Genomic DNA, 21,009 nt, shown 5'->3' on the forward strand with positions numbered 1-21,009 from the left:
ATATTTCAAATTAAGTTTTGGTTGTGTCTATTAGACTTAAATGTTTCATGTTTCATAGCAGGTGACTACAAAGTTAAGAGTAAGTAATATTTTACCTCATATTTAATATTATTGAAGTTTTAGAGGTCGTTGTTTTTCCATTATAGCTTCAATTTTAAATTAAGAATGTATTTTAGGCTGGGCATGGTGGCTCACGCCTTTAATCCCAGCACTTTGGGAGACTGAGGTGGGAGGATGACTTGAGCCTAGGAGTTCGAGACTAGCCTGGGCAACAGACTTCACCATCTTTACCAAAAAAGGACCCCATCTTTACTAAAAAATAAAAAAATTAGTCAGCCGTGGTAGCATGCACCTGTAGTCCCAGCTTCTCAGAAGGCTGAGGTGGGAGGACTGCTTGAACTAGGAGGTCGAGGCTGCAGTGAGCTGTGATTGCATCACTGCTATCCACTCCAGCCTGGGCAACAGAGGAAGACCTGTCTCCAAAAAAAAAAAAAGGAATATATTTTATATAATATTAAGTTATTAGTGGACTACTTATTTCTAAACTCTTATTTTTTAGAGTAGTAGTAGGGTCACAGCAGAATTTAGTAGAAAGTACAGCATTCCTATATACCCTACCCCTGTCCCTACATAGGTACATTCTCTTCTGCTGTCAACATCCCACAACACAGTGGCACATGTGTTGCCTGCATTGACATGTCATTATCACCCAAAGTTACATTAGAGTTTGCTCTTGATGTAAATTCTGTGGGTTTTGACAACTGTATAACTGATTTCTTAAAAATCCTTTCTGAAAAATCTTTCTTTCATTGAAGAATTTTATCTATTTTTAAATTTTATCTATTTTTTACTTACTGGGACTTAAATTTCGTCTTTCTTTATGCCTGTTTATTCTACTTAGTCTCCATCACTTTTTCTTTTTTTTCTCACCTTTTCTTGCACTGACCAGTTTTTGTTTATGTTATTCCTTTTCTCTATACAGTATGAGCATGTTTCTATACTCAAACACACATATATACACACATCTACCTGTAAGACATCATGGTTGTCTTGCATAGTCAGTGTTCTTATGGTCTTTATCCACATGTTATTTTTTTGCTCTTTACATATTTCTACACCTCTCATAAGATCCTTCTGCCAAGAATACCCTTTACAAATTTTTCTTTGTAAGGGAAAATTTCAAAGGGGTCTGTTGGTAGTGACCAGTTTTTATTTGTCTAAAAATTATTTTGCCTTCATTCTTTCGATATCTTTACTGGTTTTACAATTTTAGTTTGGTAGTTACTTGAATATACTATTTTACTGTCTTCTGATTTACATTACTACTATTGACAAGGTAGCTGATAGTCTTTAGAGAAACAATCCTGAATGGAGCAGTATTTGAAGATGAGATAACTTAAGAGTATTTCAAACAGATGAACAAGATCAGCCTACAGGTTCATGAAGGCCAGCAAATTCCAGGGGGTTTGAATAAAAAGAAATACTCATTGAGGCTGGGCGCAGTGGCTCAAACCCATAATCCCAGCACTTTGGGAGGCTGAGGCAGGTGGATTGCTTGATCTCAAGAGTTGAAGACAAGCCTTGTCAACATGGCGAAACTCTTGTCTTTACTAAAAATACAAAAATTAGCGAGGCATGGACCTGTATTCCCAGCTACTTAGGGGGCTGAGGTGGAAGGATCGCTTGAGCCTGGGAGGTTGAGTCTGCAGTGAACCATATTCATGCCACTGCACTCCAGCCTGGGAGACAGAGCAAGACCCCTCTCTCAAAAAAAACAAACAAACAAAAATCATCATCTATGCATGTAATAATGAAATTTCAGAAAATTAAGGCAAAGAGAAATAATTCTTAGGCAGAGTGAAAAAAAGACATATTGAAATAACAGTTTATAAAAGATATTCAGGCAAGCATCAGCCAAAAGAAAACGATATTAAATCAGACAGTAAAATTTAAGGCAAAAAAAATTATTAGAAATAAAGTGGTTGTTATTAAAGGTTGAAATCAGTAGGAAGCTGTAATTCTAAATTTATATAAATGTGATAACATGGTCTCAAGATAAATAAAAAACTAATATATTTTAAGGTGATAAAGGCAGGTCCACAAATCATAATGGGAGATTTAAACACCTTTCTTAGAAATAGAACATGTTAATAAAAATAAAGCACTACAAAACAAAACGCACAGTGCATGCAAGATTAATGGGATTGGCAAATTTGAACCATTGGACATATATAGAATACCTTCAAATGTCTGCAGAATACATGTTCTTTTAAAAACATTGACTGTAAAAAAAAAAAAAATTGGTTATAAAGCAAGCCTCAGCAAATTTCACAGGACTGAAAGTTTATGTAAGAATGGTATTTTTTTCTTCCTTAGTCATTTGGTAGAGCTCCTGGATAAAAATGATTGAAATCATTATATATGTTCCCCAACCACAATGCAATTATCTAGAAATCTGTAACAGAAAGGTAGTGGAAAAGTCCCAATGGAAATGAGGGAAAATTTTGAAATGAAAGATATCAAAATATTTTGAAATGAATGTTAGTGAAAGTGCTACATAACAAAATTTGTAAGATGCCTCTGAAACAGTATCTAGAGAGAAAATTATAGCTTTAGTTACTTATGTAAGAAAAGAAAAAAAAAACGAAAACTTTACAAACTAAGCATCTATTTCAAAAAGTTAGAAAGAAAATGAGCAAGAGAATTAGCTGAAGAAGGAAGAGGGAAAAGATAGAAGCAGAAATTAATATAGAAGCATACATACAGTACAGATAATAAACCAGTTTTTATAAAATAGGGTTAAAATTTTTGTAGGGGGAAAAAACCTAATAAAATTGATAAGACTAATTTTTAAAAATCACAGCCATCACCAAGAATGAAGAAAGGAATACTACTACTGACTCTAGATATCTAAAGGAAAATAACATTATAAATGGCTTAAATTTGAAATCTTTGTGAAATTGACGAATTTCTAGAAAAATACAGTGGAACCAAAACTGACAGTGGAAGAAACAACATCCGCATCGTTCTGTAACTATTAAATAAATTGAATCTGTAATTTAAACATGTATTCAAAGAAGAACTGCAAAACTGCAAGTCCATATAACTTCCTCTAAGAATTCTATCAACCATTTAAAGATGAAATAGTGCCAGTCTTTTACAAACTTTTCTGAAGAACAGAAAAGTTAGATATGCTTCCCACTTATTTTCTGAGGCTAACGTAATCTTGATGCCAAAACTCAACAAAGACTGTACAAGAATGAAAGTTATAGGCAAATCTCACTTGTGAAAATGCACAAATCTTTTTTTTTTGGAATCTCACTGTCTCCAGGCTGGCGTGCAGTGGTGCATTCTTGGCTCACTGCAACCTCTGCTTCCTGGGTTCAAGCAATTCTCCTGTCTCAGCCTCCTTAGTAGCTGGGACTGCAGGTGGGCACCTCCATGCCTGGCTAATTTTTTGCATTTTAGTAGAGATGGGGTTTCACCATGTTGACCAGGATGGTCTCAATCTCCTGACCTCATTATCTGCATCCACCGGTCTCCCAAAGTGACAAATCTTAAATAAAATAGCAGTAACACAAACACAACATATGTAAAAATGCTAATTTATGAAGACCAAGTTGGGTTTATGTTGGACGTGCGAGGTTGGTTATACATTAGAAAAATATATGTAATTTTTCGCATAAACAGAAAATCCTATCGTCTTAATAGATACCTAAAATTAGATAAAATTCAACATTGTTCTGTGACTAAAACTTTTAGCAAACAAGCAGTAGAAGACACTTCCATAATCTACAGTTTGCATTCCTTTTTACATTTGCTTAAGTATCTCCATGGTATACTCTTGGGTCATCATGCCTCTTAATACCCCATTTCTTCTTTCTGGCCTCTTGCTGCTGCTGCTTTTTAATTCAGTTCAGACATTACCTTTTCTGTGACTTTTACTAGTTTCCTGCAGATAAAATGTATTTTTTTATTTGCTCTGTATATTCATAGCTGAATTATTCAAAGTAATTATCTTAAAATGAGCTGATGAGCAACCTTGATCTCATTTAAACCTTTTGCCATAGAAAGGAACATATTCACAGGTTACAAAGATTAGGCTATGGCATTTAGGGGAAGCCATTATTCTGCCTACCAACACCCAAAGATTGATCATTTCCACATGCAGAGGACATTCATCCCCATTACAATATCGGCTCAAAGTCTAACATGTCATCTTAATCCCATAAGCTCAAAGTTCCAATTCTCATTAAATAAATCACTTATGACTGAGACTTGAGGTATAATTCACCCGAGACACAGTTTTTCTTCATGTGTGAAACTGAAACACTAGAAGCAAGTTACCTCCTCCCACAGTACAATGGTGGGACAGGTATCTGATGACAGTTTATAGACATTCCTGTTCAAAACAGAAAGCAGTGGAAGGAAATTTCCTGTGAATTTCAAAATCCATCCAAACTCCATTTGGTTTCAAGTTCTGGGAGTAATCTATGATGATCTTCTGTGCTTCTGCCTTTTGGGCACAGGGTTCTGTCCTCTCTGTTATCCTTTCTTTTTGACGAAGTTTAGCTGGCTGACAATCTGTTTAAACTTTTTAGAAATTAATGCTGGTTTTTTTTTGTTTTTTTTTTTTTTGAGACAGAGGCTGGGTTCAAATGAATCTCCTGCCTCAGCCTCTCAAGTAGCTGTGATTCTAGGTCCCCACCACAAAGTCAGTCTAATTTTTCTGTTTGTAGCAGAGATGGGGTTTCACCATGTTGGTCAGGCTAGTCTTTAACTCCTAACCTCAAGCAATCCACCTGCCTTGGCATTCCAAAGTGCTGGGATTATAGACATGAGCCACTGCACCCAGCCTTTAGAAATTATGCTTCTTAAAATTCTAGCCTCTGCCCCCTGCCCAATTTCAAATCCACTTCCATGTTTTTAGGTATTTATTAAAGGAGCATTCTACTTCTAGGTAAGATCTGCAGTTTTTTCTTAGGGCTGCCATAACAAATCACACAAACTTAACTTTAACCAACACATATGTTACCTTACCAGTTTACAGATGACAAATCTGACATGGGTTTCAGTTGGGATAAAATCACGCTATTAACAGGGCTGTGTTACTTTAGAGGCTTTAGAAGAAGGTCCCTTTCCTTGCCTTTTCTAGCGTCTAGAAGCTGCCCACATTTTTTGGTTTATGATCCCCTTCCGTCTTCATGTCACATTACTCTGATTCTGACATTGCTGCCCCTTCCTGTGGGCACACATGGGTAATGCAGAATAACTCCCTGTTTTACTGCCAGCTGATGAGCAATCTTAATTTTACCTGCTACCTTAATTTTCCTTTTCTTTATAACCTAACATATACACGTCTCAAGGATTAGAATATGGAAATCTTTGGCCATTACTCTGCATATCACAGTAGTACTTGGTGTGTAAGCTATTGTATTAGTCTATTTTCATGCTTCTGATAAAGACATACCCAAGACTGTGCAATTTACAAAAGAAAGAGATTTAATGGAATGAACAGTTTGCACGTGGCTGGTGAGGCCTCACAATCATGGCAGAAGGTGAAAGGCACGTCTGGCACAGTGGCAGACAAGAGAAGAGAGCTTGTGTAGGGAAACTCCCCTTTTTAAAGCCATCAGATCTTGTGAAACTTAGGATCACTAGAACATCATGGGAAACACCTCCCCCCATGATTCAGTTACCTTTCACTAGATCCCTTCCACAACTGGTGGAAATTCAAGATCAGATTTGGATGGGGACACAGTCAAACCGTATCAGTTATTAATCTGTAATTCAGTTTCTATTACATTGTGAACATTTGTGCTTTTCAAAGAAAGACTAATTTCTTTCCTCCCACAATCACCTTTTTGTTTTTCCTAGTGATACATTTTAAAAATTGAGGTTAAATTCACATAACATACAATTAACCATTTTAAAATGTTCAGTTCAATGGCATTTAGTACATTCACAGTGTTATGTACCATCACTTTTCTCTAGTTTCAAAACTGTTCTCTTAACCCAGAAGAACACTCTGTGCACATTAAATAATTGCTATCTAGCCCTTTCTGTCCTTACCCCCAGTAGCAAATAATCGTTTTTCTTTCTCTTTGTATTTGCTTCTCCTGGATGTTTTATATAAAATGACTCATACCTTATGTGACCTTTTGTGTCTGGCTTTCATTTAGTCTAAGTTTTCAAGGTATATTCAAGTTGTAGGAAGTATCAATACTTTATTCTTTTTATGGCTGAACAATATTTGTTGTGTTTATGCACACAATTTGTTTATCCATTCATTCATTGATGGACATTTAGGATGTTTTCACCCTTTGGTTATTATAAATAGGGCTGCTATAAACACCTGTCTTCAAGTTTCTGTGTGGGCTTATGTTTTATTTTCTTTTGGGTATCTATCTAGTAGTGGTTATTATGGTAATTTTATGTCTTAACTTGTTGAAGAACTGCTTAACTGTTTTCCAGTCTGCACTGTTTTACATTCCCACCAGCATGACAGTTATCCCTATTTTTCTACATCCTTGACAATACTTTTTACTTTCCCTTTTTAAAAATCATTACCATCCTAGTGGGTGTAAAGTGGTATCTCACAGTGATTTTGATTTGCATTTCTCTAATGACTTAATGTTGTTGAACATCTCTTAATGTGTGCTGGTCTTTATATATCTTGTTTGGAGAAATGTCTGTTCAAGTCTTTTGCTCACTTTTTCACCAGACTCTGTCTTTTTGTTGTTGTGGGAGTTTTTTTCCCCAAATATATTCTGGATATTCAACCAGAATATCAGATATATGATTTGCAGGTATGTTGTCTTATTCTGTAGATTGTCTTTTACTTTTTTTTATAATGTTCTTTGATATACAGAAGTTTTTTATTTTTATGGGCATATAGTATTAGGTTGGTGCAAAAGTAATTGTGGTTTTTGCCTACTTTCAGTGGTAAAAACCACAATTACTTTTGCACCAACCAATTTCTGGGGTACATGATAAATTATGATACAGGCATATAATGTATAATAATCACATCAGGGTAAATGGGGTATCCATCACCTCAAGCATTGATCATTTCTTTGTTATAAACATTCCAATTATACTCTTTTGGTTATTTTTAAATGTACAATAAATTTTTATTGACTGTTGCCATCCCCTTGTGTTATCAAATACTAGACCTTATTTATTCTATGTTTTTGCACCTGTTAATCACACCCACTTTTTGCCTCCCTTCCCACAGCCCTTCCCAGCCTCTGGTAATCATCATTCTACTCTCTATCTCCATGAATTCAATTGTGTTGATTTTTAAATTTTTATGAAACTAACTTTATTGATTTTTGTTACTGTTGCTTATGCTTTTGGTGGCAAATCTAAGAATTTATTGCCAAGTTTATGGTCATGAAGATTTACTCTGTGTTATCTTTCTTTGTTTTGAGACAGGGTCTCACTCTGTCACCCAAGCTGGAATGCAGTGGTGCAGTCTCAGCTCACTGCAACATCTGCCTCTGAGGTTCAAGTGATTCTCTAATCTCAGCCTCCCGAGTAGCTGGGATTACAGGCGCCCACCACCAAGCATAGCTAATTTTTGAATTTTTAGTAGATAGAGTTTCACCATGTTAGCCAGGCTGGTTTTGAATTCCTGACCTCAAGTGATCCACTTGCCTTGGTCTCCCAAAGTGCTGAGCCACCGAGCCCAGCCTCTTGTATTATCTTCTAATAGTTTTAGTTCCTATATATTTAGGTCATTGATTCATTTTTAGTTACTTTTTGTGCATAGAATTAGGTAGGGGTCCTACTTCATTGTTACGCATGTAGGTCTTTAGTTGTCCCAGCATCATTTATTTGTTGAAGAGATTATTCTTTCCCCGTTGAATGGTCTTGGTACCCTTCATTGTATTTCAACTATAAGAACACTAATGACTAATATCTGCAAAAGATGCCCTTAATAAAAATTACTAACTACTCAAAAATCAGCTGGCCATAGATTTTTGGGCTTATTTCTGAATTCAGATCTATTTCATAGGTATATATGTGTATTCTTATGGTAGTACCACACTTTTGAAAGTCCTCAATCTCGGAACACAGGTATCTTTTCATTTAATTAGCTCTTTTTGAATTCCTTAGCAATAGTTTTTAGTTTTTAGTAGGCTAGTCTTTCACCTCCTGGGTTAAATTTATTCCTAGGTATTATATTCTTTTGGATGCTATTATAGCTTTCTTAATATCATTTTCAGGTTGTTTATTGCTGATATATACAAGTAACCTGTTCTCATACCCTGCAGCTTTGCTAAATTTATTTATTGCTCTAGTGATTTCTTGTGTTTTTTGGAGATTTTCTAAATACAGAGGCATATCATCTGCAAATACAGATAGTTTTACTTTTTAGCTTACAGTTTAGATGCATTTTATTTCTTTTCCTTACCTGACTGCTCTGGTAGGACTTCCAGTATAATATTGAATAGCAGTGATGAAAGTAAATGTCCTTGTCTCGTTCCTGATACTAGGAGAAAATCTTTCCATTTTGACCAGTAACTTTGATGTTAGTTTGCCTGGGTTTTTGTTGTTGTTGTTCTTTCTTTTCTTGCTCTGTCGCCCAGGCTGGAGTACAGTGGCACAGTCTCAGCCCACTGCAACCTCTGCCTCCCAGGTTGAAGTGGTTTTCATGCCTCAGCCTCCTGAGTAGCTGGGAATACAGGTGTGCACCACCATGCCCGGCTAATTTTTGTATAAGTGCCTCTGACAGTGTGTTTACCATAGCTTGTGTGTTTTGACTTTCAGGCTTCAGGTTAATTCTCTGCTTAAACAGAATGTCTTTAAGACATTGAATACCAGATTTGTTTAAAATGAGTATTCCCTGTTTTTGTTATTTCTACTTTTTTTTAATACTGTCACCCCACATTTCTATTAAACTATTTTAGAATACTTTTAAAATCAAAATTCTCATTCACTCAAACTTAGTATGGCAGATTATCAGGAGTCAAGTCTTATGTTTGGGGTTTAAATTTGTTAACTTTTTAGATATTGTGTGTGTATAATAATATATTTTTATGTGTACATAATAAAAATATTAATAATTTAGCTATCATTAGAGATTCTATGGTAAGAGATGGACTGTATCTTTGCCTTATCTATAAATAAAAGATTTGCTAAGTAATTTAACCAACTGAATTGTTTGAGAGGGCAGGTTTTTGTTTTTTTTTTTTGAGATGGAGTTTCGTTCTTGTTACCCCAGCTGGAGTACAATGGCGCGATTTCGGCTCTCTGCAACCTCCACCTCCTGGGTTCAGGCAATTCTCCTGCCTCAGCCTCCTGAGTAGCTAGGATTACAGGCACGCACCACCGTGCCCAGCTAATTTTTTTTGTATTTTTAGTAGAGACAGGGTTTCACCATGTTGACCAGGATGGTCTCGATCTCTTGACCTTGTGAGCCACCATGCCTGGCCGAGGGCGGGTTTTTTTTTAAAAACATCTTAAACACATAAAAGTAATTGATAATTAGAAGCCACTGATGTTAGCATTATCCTAGCTTAAATCTTTTCATTCTGTGTACTTAAGTCTTGTTTCTTAAAGAAGATTGTTCCCAGTTTCTTTTATTTAAATACATAGATTTCTTTAAAGACATTTTTTATTAATACAAATGGATAACAGAGATTATCGAAAAAGCTACTGTATGTCAGGTATTAATATTCCCTAGTACTTACTAGTGGGAAGATGGAGAGAAATGTAAGAAATGGCTCTTTTGCCATTTGGGGGTTTGCTTTCTAATTGGCAAGACAAGACCCTGGCAGAGAAACTCTTACTGAGATCTGTGAATGCCAGAATTATGTATATGTAAAATTTTCTGGAGAGAGTGTTTATAACTTCCTTTCAGTTTTATTTTTTTAATCTCTATGATTGTAAAATGGTAAGAGTCACTGTCCTGGAAAATAAGTAGTCTAAGGAAACAACAACAAAATACCATTTCTCCCACATTGCAGAAAGTCTAGCCATGTGCATGTGTAGGAGCTTTGCAATTACACATGATAGCCAAATGTCTTGGTAGGACAAAAATTTCAAAGAACTCAAGTCAGGTACTAATTGTATTTTAAGATATACCAAACTTTAGCTGTTTTGTAACTCAGCAAAAATCAAAAGTATAGAATTTCTATATAGAAACAAAACAAATTTAAATATCTTTTAAAAGTTAGTTCTGAGCTCATACTATGGCCTACTAGTGAACCTAAAACCATACTTTAAGAATAGCAATTTATGATACTGTTATACAGGCATACTTTTACCAGTGGCGTAAACCTATATGCATATCCAGAAGCTTTTTTTACCAGCATTTCTACATCTTTTCTTTTCTAGATTAGTTGAGATACTGTCAATTTTAGTTTTCAAACCTCATTTTCTTTAGTATTGCCTTCCACCTCCTTCCTCTCTCACTTCATCTGCATTCACACACCTACATTTAATTCTCTAAATTTACTATAAGCAACTACTACAGCTATCAACTATTGCTGTATTCAGTGTAATAAAATCCAGTAGTTGTGTTATCTAAGACTGAATAGAGAGATTTAATTTAAAATGTTAATTTTTTTGACTCCTAAGGTGTTGCGAGTAGAATGCTAACTGAAGTTTTTGTTTTTGTTTATTTCCTTTGAATACTTCTTTTTTAGAATTAGTAAATTTAATAAGCACCTAGCTAAAGGGGAAGCAGCTTTTATACTAAATGTTGCTGAGGGACTGAAACCAAACAAATAAATCACACCTGAGTTAGGGGCTTAATGAAATAACCTCAGAACACGTAAGTAAACTGACAAACAAGGGCTTGAATGTGATAGATAAAAGCTATTTTTTTAAAGTTGGCATAGGGGCCAGTTGTGGTGGCTCACACTTCTAATCCCAGGACTTTGGGAGACTGAGGTAGGTGGATCACTTGAAGTCAGGTGTTTGAGACCAACCTGGCCAACATGGCAAAACCCTGTCTTACTAAAAATACAAAAATTAGCTGGGCTTCGTGGCGTATGCCTATAGTCCCAGCTACTCTGAAGGCAGAGGTGGGAGAATCGCTTGAAATTGGGAGGTGGAGGTGCAGTGAGCTGAGATTGCGCCATTGCACTCCAGCTTGGGCAACAGAGCAAGACCCTAATAAGTCTTGTTATGGTTCTACATATATTAAATTGGTAATTTTTCTTTCTCTTTCTTTCTTTTTTTTTTTTTTTTTTGAGACGGAGTTTTGCTGTTGTTACCCAGACTGGAGTGCAATGGCACGAACTCGGCTCACCGCAACCCCACCTTCTGGGTTCAAGCAATTCTCCTGCCTCACCCTCCCAAGTAGCTGGGATTACAGGCACGCCCCACCATGCCCAGCTAATTTTTTGTATTTTTAGTAGAGACGGGGTTTCACCTCGTTGACCAGGATGGTCTCAATCTCTTGACCTTGTGATCCACCCACCTTGGCCTCCCAAAGTGCTGGGATTATAGGCGTGAGCCACCACACCCGGCTGAAATTGGTAATTTTTCAAAGTTAGGTAAGAATATTTGAAATAAATAACCATGAAGCACTTTCAAGACTTAAAGTCCTGTTTCTGTTTATTTTTATTAAGATTTTGAAGTAGCTAGGCATGGTAGTGTGCACTTGTATTTCCAGATACTTGGGACACTGAGACTGGAGAATCACCTGAGCCTGGGAGTTCAGATTCAAGCTGGACACCAAAGCAAGACCCTATCTGTATATTTGGAGTATAAGAATTGAGAGCTTTTTGGGGGATGGGGGAGATTGAGGGCGGGGTTTTGTTATGTTGCCCAGGCTGGTCTTGAATTCCTAGGCTCAAGCAATTCACCTGCCTCAGACTCCCAAAGTGCTGGGATTACAGGTGTAAACCACTGCACCCAACTAGAATTAAGTACTTTAACCAGAGATTTAGCATTTCTTTATCTTGCTTATTTACTCCCAACATACTGAGGCAGAGAAAGGAAAAAGGTCTTTGATTTTTTTCTCTTTTTAAAAACTGCCCAAACTGGACTGACTCCTTTTTCAGTGATTTCCCACTACTCTTGGAGTAAAATTGAAATTCTTTTCTTGGCTTGAAATCCATACATAGTATGTCTCCCCAGCTTACTTCTCCTACTGCTCCCTACCTTTTTGACTACATCTGATTTGCTCCCATTTTTTTCTCTTCTATTTACATGCCACGACTTATTTTCATCTTAGGGTTTTGAAATTTCTGTAACTCCTGTTTAAAATATACTCCCCAGAGTACTCATGGTTGTCTTTTTCTTATTTAGATGAAGGTCACCTCACTAACACCCAGTCCAAATTGACATAATGCAATTAGTAATTACTATACCATCCTTTTTTGCTTTCTTCATGACACTGTTGCTTACACTTACTTATTTCATTACATGGTTTTATGCCTGCTTACCTCCATGATAGCATGTAAGCTCAAACTAACATGTAAGGAGAGATTGTCTTGTTTTTTATTGTATCCTTAGGATATAAATTCTAGAACATCACTTGATAAATGGTACTCATTAAATCATTGTAGAATTAGTTAACTTTCATTTAAAAGTATAAAATGTATTCTGAAGAATATCTCAAAGGATTTTGTCTCATACATTTTAGGCTGAAAGTTATCCACGCTTTAGTATTTCCATTTGATTGCATTTATATTTTGCTAGTTGTTAATAAACAGTAAGTGTTAATCTCAATATGTAGGATTAAAATTTCATTTTTGACAGGTTGACTTTGGCAGAATATCATGAACAGGAAGAAATTTTCAAACTTAGACTAGGACATCTCAAAAAGGTATGTGAAACATATGCTATATTTTTAGTTCAATTTGCTGCAAGAGTTTGCGGAGAGTTATAAGTCTATTATTTTAAAAGTCAAAATTTAAGAGAATAAGATTTCAAATTAAAAACTTCAGATTAAAAAGAGGTGCATTAAAGTTACTTTATTTTATTTATATATTTTTTTTATTTTTTGAAACAGTCTTGCTCTGCCACCCAGGCTGGAGTGCAGTAGAACAATCTAAGCTCACTGCAGCGTCCACCTCCTGGTTCAAGTGATTTTCGTGCTTTAGCCTCCCCAGTAGCTGGGATTACAGGCATGTGCGATGCCACTCGCTAATTTTTGTATTTTTAGCGGGGGGTGGGGGTGGGGGTGTGGTTCTCCATGTTGGTCAGGCTGGTCTCAAACTCCTGGCTTCATGTGATCCACCCACCTTGGCCTCCCAAAGTGCTGGGATTATAGGCGTGAGCTGTCACACCTGGCCAAAATAACATTCCTTTACTTTGTGGCAACTTAAAAATATTGAGATGGTGATACACCATGTCTCTATAGTGGAGGAGTGATTCCTGGGCAGACTTCCAGGGGCTTTAGATTACTGTATTTAAGTACTACCTTTTGGTAAAAAAAACTTCGTTTTAAAGATGAATTGTAAAATTCCATATTGTTTAGTTCATTTCATAATGAAATAACAATTATAAGTAGCAAACATTTCTTTGGCTTATCTTTTAATTTGTTGCAGGTGTGATGTTTTAATTAGAACGTGTGCCTAGGAAAAAGCACTTAATCATTAGTAATAGTATAAAGGGATAAAATTGAGGAAAAATGTTACATTACTATAGTAAACTTTTAAATAATTGTATATCTTTCTACTTGTTTGAAAACTCTGAAATTGTAATCAGTTTATTGTTTTTACAGGTCTTAATTTTAATTCAAATGATTTCAAAGAAGTAGTAATAACATAGTCAATTTTTTTCCCTCAAAATGAAGTTACCGACAGACGTAAAATTCTTTTTCTTTGACCCAGTTTTTTTATTGTGCTTTCTGCTTATCAGGTTGTTTAAATTTTGTAAGTAGGCTGAATTATAGGTTAAATTGAATGGGTGAACTAATTGGAGATAGTATCTATGAAGTTGTCTCCATGGGCTAGGGTGAGGTAGGACAGAGAAACCCGTTCTGGTAGCAGGTACTATTACACTGCATACGAATTTGTTTTGGAAATGTTATTAATATGCTGGGGACTCCTACCATTTAATTATATGGAATAGAAAAAAATTATTATATATAATCTGCATTAATATCCTTTAATATGCTGTATCTGTCTATGCCAGCTGCTCAGAATGCTTCAACCTGAACTACTTGAACAGTGAATTCAAAAATGATTTATTTTGGTCTTTTTGTTTTATAAGTAGTTCTTTTCTGTTCTGTTGTAATTATTGAGTACTTTTCCTGTTATTTGAGACTTAGTAGACAGCTTCAGTCTATTCTCTATAATAGACAGAGCTATAGAACTGTCATAATAGTTGGATAATAATGATAGAACCATATAAAGGAACTATAGAAGGGAAAGGGAATTTTTAATACAGGATGAGTCATAAGTATTTGTGTGCCCACCTAAACTGTTTTGAAAATGAGTTCATAATGGCCTATGCCTGATGTCTCACATAAAGGTTTACCAGTTATTTTCTAACCAGCCTGCGGTCATAAAGAAATACTATTTACTTAGTTACAGTGCCCAAGATGTACTTGAGAGTTTACTGAAGGGTTGTTATTTTCACATTAAGAACAAATTTCAGATTACTCTATGATGACATTTTACATGTGCACCTTATTTTATGAAAATCTTTTATAAAACCTGAAATGATAAAGCAGTTAAATTAGGAAGTGGCTATTTGTATTACAAAAAGTACACTTTGAAAAGGCTTCAAAGGAGTGTTTGTTTTTGTTTTTTTTTGTTTGGTTTTAAAGCTTTCCTGGTACTTTGAAAATACTGGTTTCTGTGAAAAATAGTTTTCTGAAGTAAGGTATACTTAAGTGTCTGATACTGTATAGACATTTGTAAAATGTTGTAGAACACTAAACCTTCTCTTCTAACCTTCATATTTTCCTCTTTCCCAGTGTTTGACTTCTGTATTTTTCATATATACTTATTCTTTCCAATAATTGTCCCTTCCATAATCTTTTTCCTGCTTTTTTCCCAGCTTTTATCAAATTTACTGAGCAGTCTTAGATTTCTAACTTTATCTTCTTTTAACTAATTTACAACATAAATTTACTTTTCTTTGACCTCCATCATGGAATATTTTGGGGAAATGGATTAACAATAATGCTGAAACATACTCTCATGTCATGAATACTTATATTTTTTTTTTCTAAGAGACTATTTTGGGTGAAAAGAATGAGAGTATTACAAAAGAAAGTGGCCAGTAGTAGATACAAGGAACAAAAATAAGCAAGTACTGTCACTTTAGAGCGTAAGTAGCAGTTGTCTGCCTAGAACTGGGTATTAATTTTTGAGTTATACAGTTAAAAAATAATAAGCAATAAGTTACATGTATAAAAATAAGTTATTTGGCATTCTGAAACACAGTTGGAAAATAGGTCATTCTGTTTTCTAAAAAAGAATAAACAGACTTTTAATACATACAGGACAGGCTTGAGTCAAAAGAAAAGATGTTATCACTCTGTCTTATCAGCTCCCTATGCTCCAGGGTTTATTAAGCAGACATGAACTGTACCCCAACTTGTAAGTGTGTGCAGTTTCTACCATAGGCTGGATCTGAATATTTGATGTCCTTTGTATTCTGCACAGGAAATATAACCAGTCAGTTTTGGGTTTAGATTTGGAGACTGGCTTACTCTTGCATTAGTCGGGGTGACTCTCTTACCCTTTCTCCCTTCAGTAAACTCTTAACATTAAGCAGAATTAATTATTAGACTAACTTTGTTAGCACTGAAGGACAAAAGTTCATTGAGGAAGCCCATGTCATATGGACAAACGAGAATAGAAAGACCTGTTTACTTTTTCTTGAAGTGGATAATTTATGACATAGATTCTGTTTCATAATGATAATCACAGTAATAATTGAAAAGCTAAACTAAAATATGAAAAAGCATATTTACCTTTGAATAAATCATAAAGCTCAGTTCACATTTTATGCTGTTCTTTAGGGTTAGAAAAAATAAATTCAAAGATAGCCTTACTCTATTATCCAAAGTGTGATAGAGTAAGGAATCAGAGGCAGAAACCTCCAAAAGTAAGTACGTGGCTAAAATAAATAGATGTTTCTAGTTACGAAAAGTAAATGTAACCTTACTTGTGGGCTTATTAGTTTTGTCTTCTGAGATTAGGAAAATCATTGTGCAGCATCACTTTTTTCCCTCAACTGTATCAAGAATTCTTTCATCTTATATTTCTTGTTTTAGTCGTTCCCAGTTTGTACAGTCATTGCTTACCCATTTACTACGTGATTTATTGCCACACTCTGACACAGGCATAATTCAAATTCCCATTTTAACAGAATTACATAATATTACTTTTTATAGACTTTGAAGTTTTAACCATTTTTGAGTGAACATTAATTATACTTTTTTGAATGCCAAGATGTATATATACTTCATCTGGAGTACTACCACCAGTAAGTGACAAAGCCAAAACTTGAACCTTTCTCACTCCTTTTCAATGACTGTACCCATGTGATTCATTCCCAGAATTATTTTGTTGTAGATGAATAGGAAGTTGCTTCTTTGTATTCAGAAAAACTAATTTGTGGCTTTCCTTGCATCTCTATTAAGTATTGGACTATTTGCTTTTCTGTAATTTTTTTTGGTGTGGGGCGTGAACATGCTATTTCATTTTCATTACAGATAAAGGAGAACCAGTTTTAAGTTAATTATTTTTCATGCACATTATTTTTCATTTTCACTTATTTCCTTCCTTGGGCATTATGTTAGTGACTGTTGTATCAACTACAGTATTTCTTTATTATTAACTAATATATTGATTTTCACTCAATTTAAAGGTCAGCAAAGACCTTTATAAAAAATTTTTTTAAATAAAAACTCTAAAGTAAATTTAAAATATATCTTAAGGAATTCTTAGAACTATATAATAAAATATATAGAGAGCATACAAATTATTCCTGAGACTATTTCAAAAGAAACAGTTAACTTTTTTGGTTGTCATTAATTATGTACTAACTTCCTCAGTTATTAATAAAAGCTTGTAGTTGCAAAGAGAGTAATTTCCTATCTTTAAAAAGTTGTTTGTTGAGACAAAGCTTCTAATGATCCCATTTTATCTACCTGTGCCCCATGTGGAATCATGCATTCAAGGAAACCAGCCAAATACCAGCTTGCTGTTACAGTTGATTTGGTTTTGATACCTGTCTCTGTTAAATTCTGATTGTGGGAAAACATTTTTCTTTGTGATTCAGAAGCTCTGCTAGGTTGATTATATAGTCAGATCTTTATTCTGGAGTTGAAGAAAACGGTGTGGATGTGCTTTCAAGGATTGTCACTAGATTAACACATATAACTAAAACTAAAATACAGTCCCTGCAAGATCAGTTTCCTCAAAATGTCCATATTTCTTAAAAGTTACCAGTTACCAATTATAATACCCAAAACTGATGAATAAATGAGAATTTTGAAAGTTATTAGGTCCAGTAACTATGTCTTGACACTGCTGTTAAAGTTTGTGATATGAACAGCATGTGGGTATGTTACTCTTTATTTTCTTGTCTTTAAATTTTTTTGTCTTCTTGATTTTAAATATTTGATTAGTTGGAGAGAATGTGTTTAGAAAGAGTGGCATCTAGTATGGAGTATTAAATAGTTTAGTAAGGACTGCCTCTAATGTATGTGTGAATGTGTGTGTGTGAGTGCGTTTGACTTATGAGCCCTGAATATAAGTGCCAGAAGTTGTATTTGAAAAACATAACCAGTTTGTAATTGAAACAGGATTAGTCAAGAATCATCAGCACCAACACAAATGTATCTTTGCAGACCGAAGGAGTCAGCTAAACAATTTACAGTCATCTCAATCTCTACTAAAACAAAAATCACATCCAACATGCCACCTGACACCATTTCTTTCTCTCTCTCTCCTTTGCTCCTTGCGATGTGGCATTCATCTCTCCTTGTGCCTCCGTTCTGAAGAGATAACAGTATAGCAACAACTCTGCCACTGAAATCCTGTTCTCTGACCGATATTGGCACCTGCAAAGAGAAACAACCAGTAACAGGCAGCAGCAGCATCAGTATTAATCTTCCATGATGAAATCTTTACAGGTCAAGAACAAGTACACAGCTTTTTTCTCACTCCTTCACAGTGGACCATGCAACTAGTTGAAATGGAAGACAATGGATTGTCTACAAGCCTTTTGAACAGTGGAGAATACAGGGCGTTGGCTTTAGGTGAATTGACCCCCAAATATTCTTGAAGTTTGATGTCCCCTTTGGTCTTTTTTTCTAGAATACCATTGTCATCTAACTTATCAAACCCTTAGTATGACCCCAAAGAATAAGTTTGCATATGTGACATTTTTTGTCACTTTAGATTTGAATGAAAATAATGAGCTGTATAATGCTAGAGGGCTTAATCTTTAAACCTGTGTGTTCATCTTATATTTATAGCCATGTCTGGAAGAAATCTTTTAGGAATTCTCTCAGTTAAAGCCAACCACATTGTACATGATGTTTCCGTAGAACCTGACACAAGATGCTGCTTGTGTAGGCAGTAGTTTTCAGCTGAATTCTGGGAAAAGTACACTCTACTAGAAAAAGTCGTGATTAAGCCTATGATGAATGTTAAAAGATTCCTGATTCCTTGGTGTGTGTGTGTGCAAGAAAGGTGCCAAGAAGAGTGCTGGAATTCTTACTTTCCATTTTGTTCTTACTACTATTTTCCATTTAATAATGAGTTGTCCCAAAAAGATGACTGTGGTAAGAGAACATGGAACCAGCTGTAGATGGGAAAACCCAGTGTTTATGTTTTTACCTCTTAACTCACATATGGACCTGCAAACTACTGGCTCTATTTTTCCCTATTTATAATCACACAACCTTAACTTTGTAGTAGCTAATGTTCAGCTACCAAAATAAAAATGTAGAGGTAAAAGGTTTGTTACTTCCCCACTGTTGAATATTAGACCTGTTGTTATACAGGTAATGGAGTTTAAAACATTTTGGAAAGAATCTTACGAGTCATGTTAGCCATCAGCAGGATTTGTAATTAATTCAGATTTGTAAATTCAGTTCAGAGATAACTTTCACAAAAAAGAGAAAACAGTTGCTTGGCTACCAGTTCTTCCCAATCATAACTGTAAATTCATGCCATATGCATAATAAGCATGTAGAAGACTAGGTTTAAAAGGAAGCAGAGGCCACACACGGTGACTCATGCCTGTAATCCTAACACTTTGGAAGGCAGAGACCAGAGAAGCACTTGAGCCCAGGAGTTGGAAATCTTGTATTTACAAAGAAAAAAAAAAAGTGGGGGCAGGAAGCAGAAAAGAAAACTGGGAGAAGGACTGCTGTACATTGTATGAAGGCATTGTACCTGTGTGTGCTCAGGGTTGGTGTCAGCCCCTTGGTTAGTGTTTAATGTTACAGAATTTCACTCCCATAATATAGCAGCTATAAATGTTTTTAAGACAAGTATGGTAGATATTTAAATTTTTGCCAGTCAGTTGAATTCTTAACATTTATCTGATGCTGGGAGGTAGTTTTTTGTTTTGTTTTGTTATAATAAAATAAAGGAATTGACAGAATTAAAACTTGTCTGTTTTAACAGCCATTCCAAGTTAGGGGTATTAATGTATGTATTTATGCATTTGAAGGGAGAATAAACCACTACCCCCTCCACACACACCCAGAAAAAACAGGAAATAAGTATGTAGAGAGAAAAACATTGAGTAAAGATACTAATATAATTAAGTTAGTTGGACATACCTAAGGTGATACAGCATGCTTTCATCAGTAATAAACCACTTTAGTGATTGGGGATGGGAGTGGAGGGAACATTTATATAATTAGGAAAGAAAGCCCCCAGTATTTGATGATTTTTGTCTCTTCTCATTCTCCTACACTTCTCCCCAATCTACACAATTATTCTCAAGCAGAAATGTGATTATGGTGCAATAGTTTCAAAATTCAGACCTCCTTTGTCTAGGTGGTTATTTTGGTTGGTTTGTTGGCTGGCTAGCTGGCTTTTATTTTCATTGGTTCATATCTCACATATTTATATTTAGGATATGGGAAAGCATATAATATGGTGACATATAATAAGGATATATTTGAAATAAATTGGTTTTCTTCTTAAATTTTTTTTTTGCACTGCCGTTTCTTTTAATTAGCGCCATTTTTTTTCTTTCTTTTTTCTTGTTTTTGGAGATAGACTCTTGCTGTGTCACCCAGGCTAGACTGGAATGCAGTGTGGAGTGCAGCCTGGGTTCAAGTGATTCTCCTGCCTCGGTCTCCCAAGTAGCTGGGACTTAAGGCAGCCGCCACCATGCCTGGCTAATTTTTGTATTTTTACTAGAGATGGGGTTTCACTATGTTGGCCAGGCTGGTCTTGGACTCCTGACCTCGTGATCTGCCCACCTTAGTTCTCCAAAGTGCTGGGAATACATATGTGAACCACCGAGACCCACTCTTAATTAGCTTTTAATAGTGATTTTTGTTACTTTTAACTTTTACTTTCCTGGTGGTAAACTTTTAGAATGGCGTTATAAATAGTTTGTGAAATTAAAATAGAATTTTTTTTAGGACTGAGAGAGTTAACTTTTAAGGGATTAATATTGTTCACATTACTAAAGTGAATTTGGTGTTAAACTTTTTTTTTTTCCTGAGACAAGGTCTCACTCTGTCATCCAGACTGGCTGGAGTGCAGTGGCGTAATCTTGGCTCACTGCAACCTCCATCTCCTGGGTTCAAGCGATTCTCATGCCTCAGCCTCCTGAGTAGCTGAGGTTACAGGAGAGTGCCACCACGATCAGCTAATCTTTTTATTTTTGGTAGATATAGGGTTTCACCACATTGGCCAGGTTGGTCTCAAATTTCTGACCAGGCAATCTACCGGCCTCGGCCTCCCACAGTGCTGGGATTACAAGCGTGAGCCACTGTACCTGGCTGGTGTTAAAACCTCATTCTGAACTGGTTTTCTTAAGTACTGTTTGTTGTTATGGTGCTGTTGAATAGACCTGTTCCAAGCTGTATTCTTCTACCAACTCCCACAG

The 21,009-nt window shown here is 35.5% G+C and overlaps 1 protein-coding gene across 3 annotated transcripts in view; it reads left to right on the plus strand.

Annotated features, from left to right (window-relative positions):
• The window catches only part of TLK1 (tousled like kinase 1), a 166,913-nt gene that overhangs the window by 119,158 nt on the left and 26,746 nt on the right, over positions 1-21,009 (plus strand). For all 3 annotated transcript variants that reach the window (XM_078327412.1, XM_002749326.7, XM_008998727.5), the window contains one exon: positions 12,721-12,787. In XM_078327412.1, coding sequence (XP_078183538.1) covers positions 12,721-12,787 — 67 coding nt within the window. The remainder of the gene's footprint in view (positions 1-12,720; positions 12,788-21,009) is intronic.

This window comes from Callithrix jacchus, chromosome 6, assembly GCF_049354715.1.
Source record: "Callithrix jacchus isolate 240 chromosome 6, calJac240_pri, whole genome shotgun sequence".
In the NCBI taxonomy this organism is placed as follows: Eukaryota; Metazoa; Chordata; class Mammalia; order Primates; family Cebidae; genus Callithrix; species Callithrix jacchus.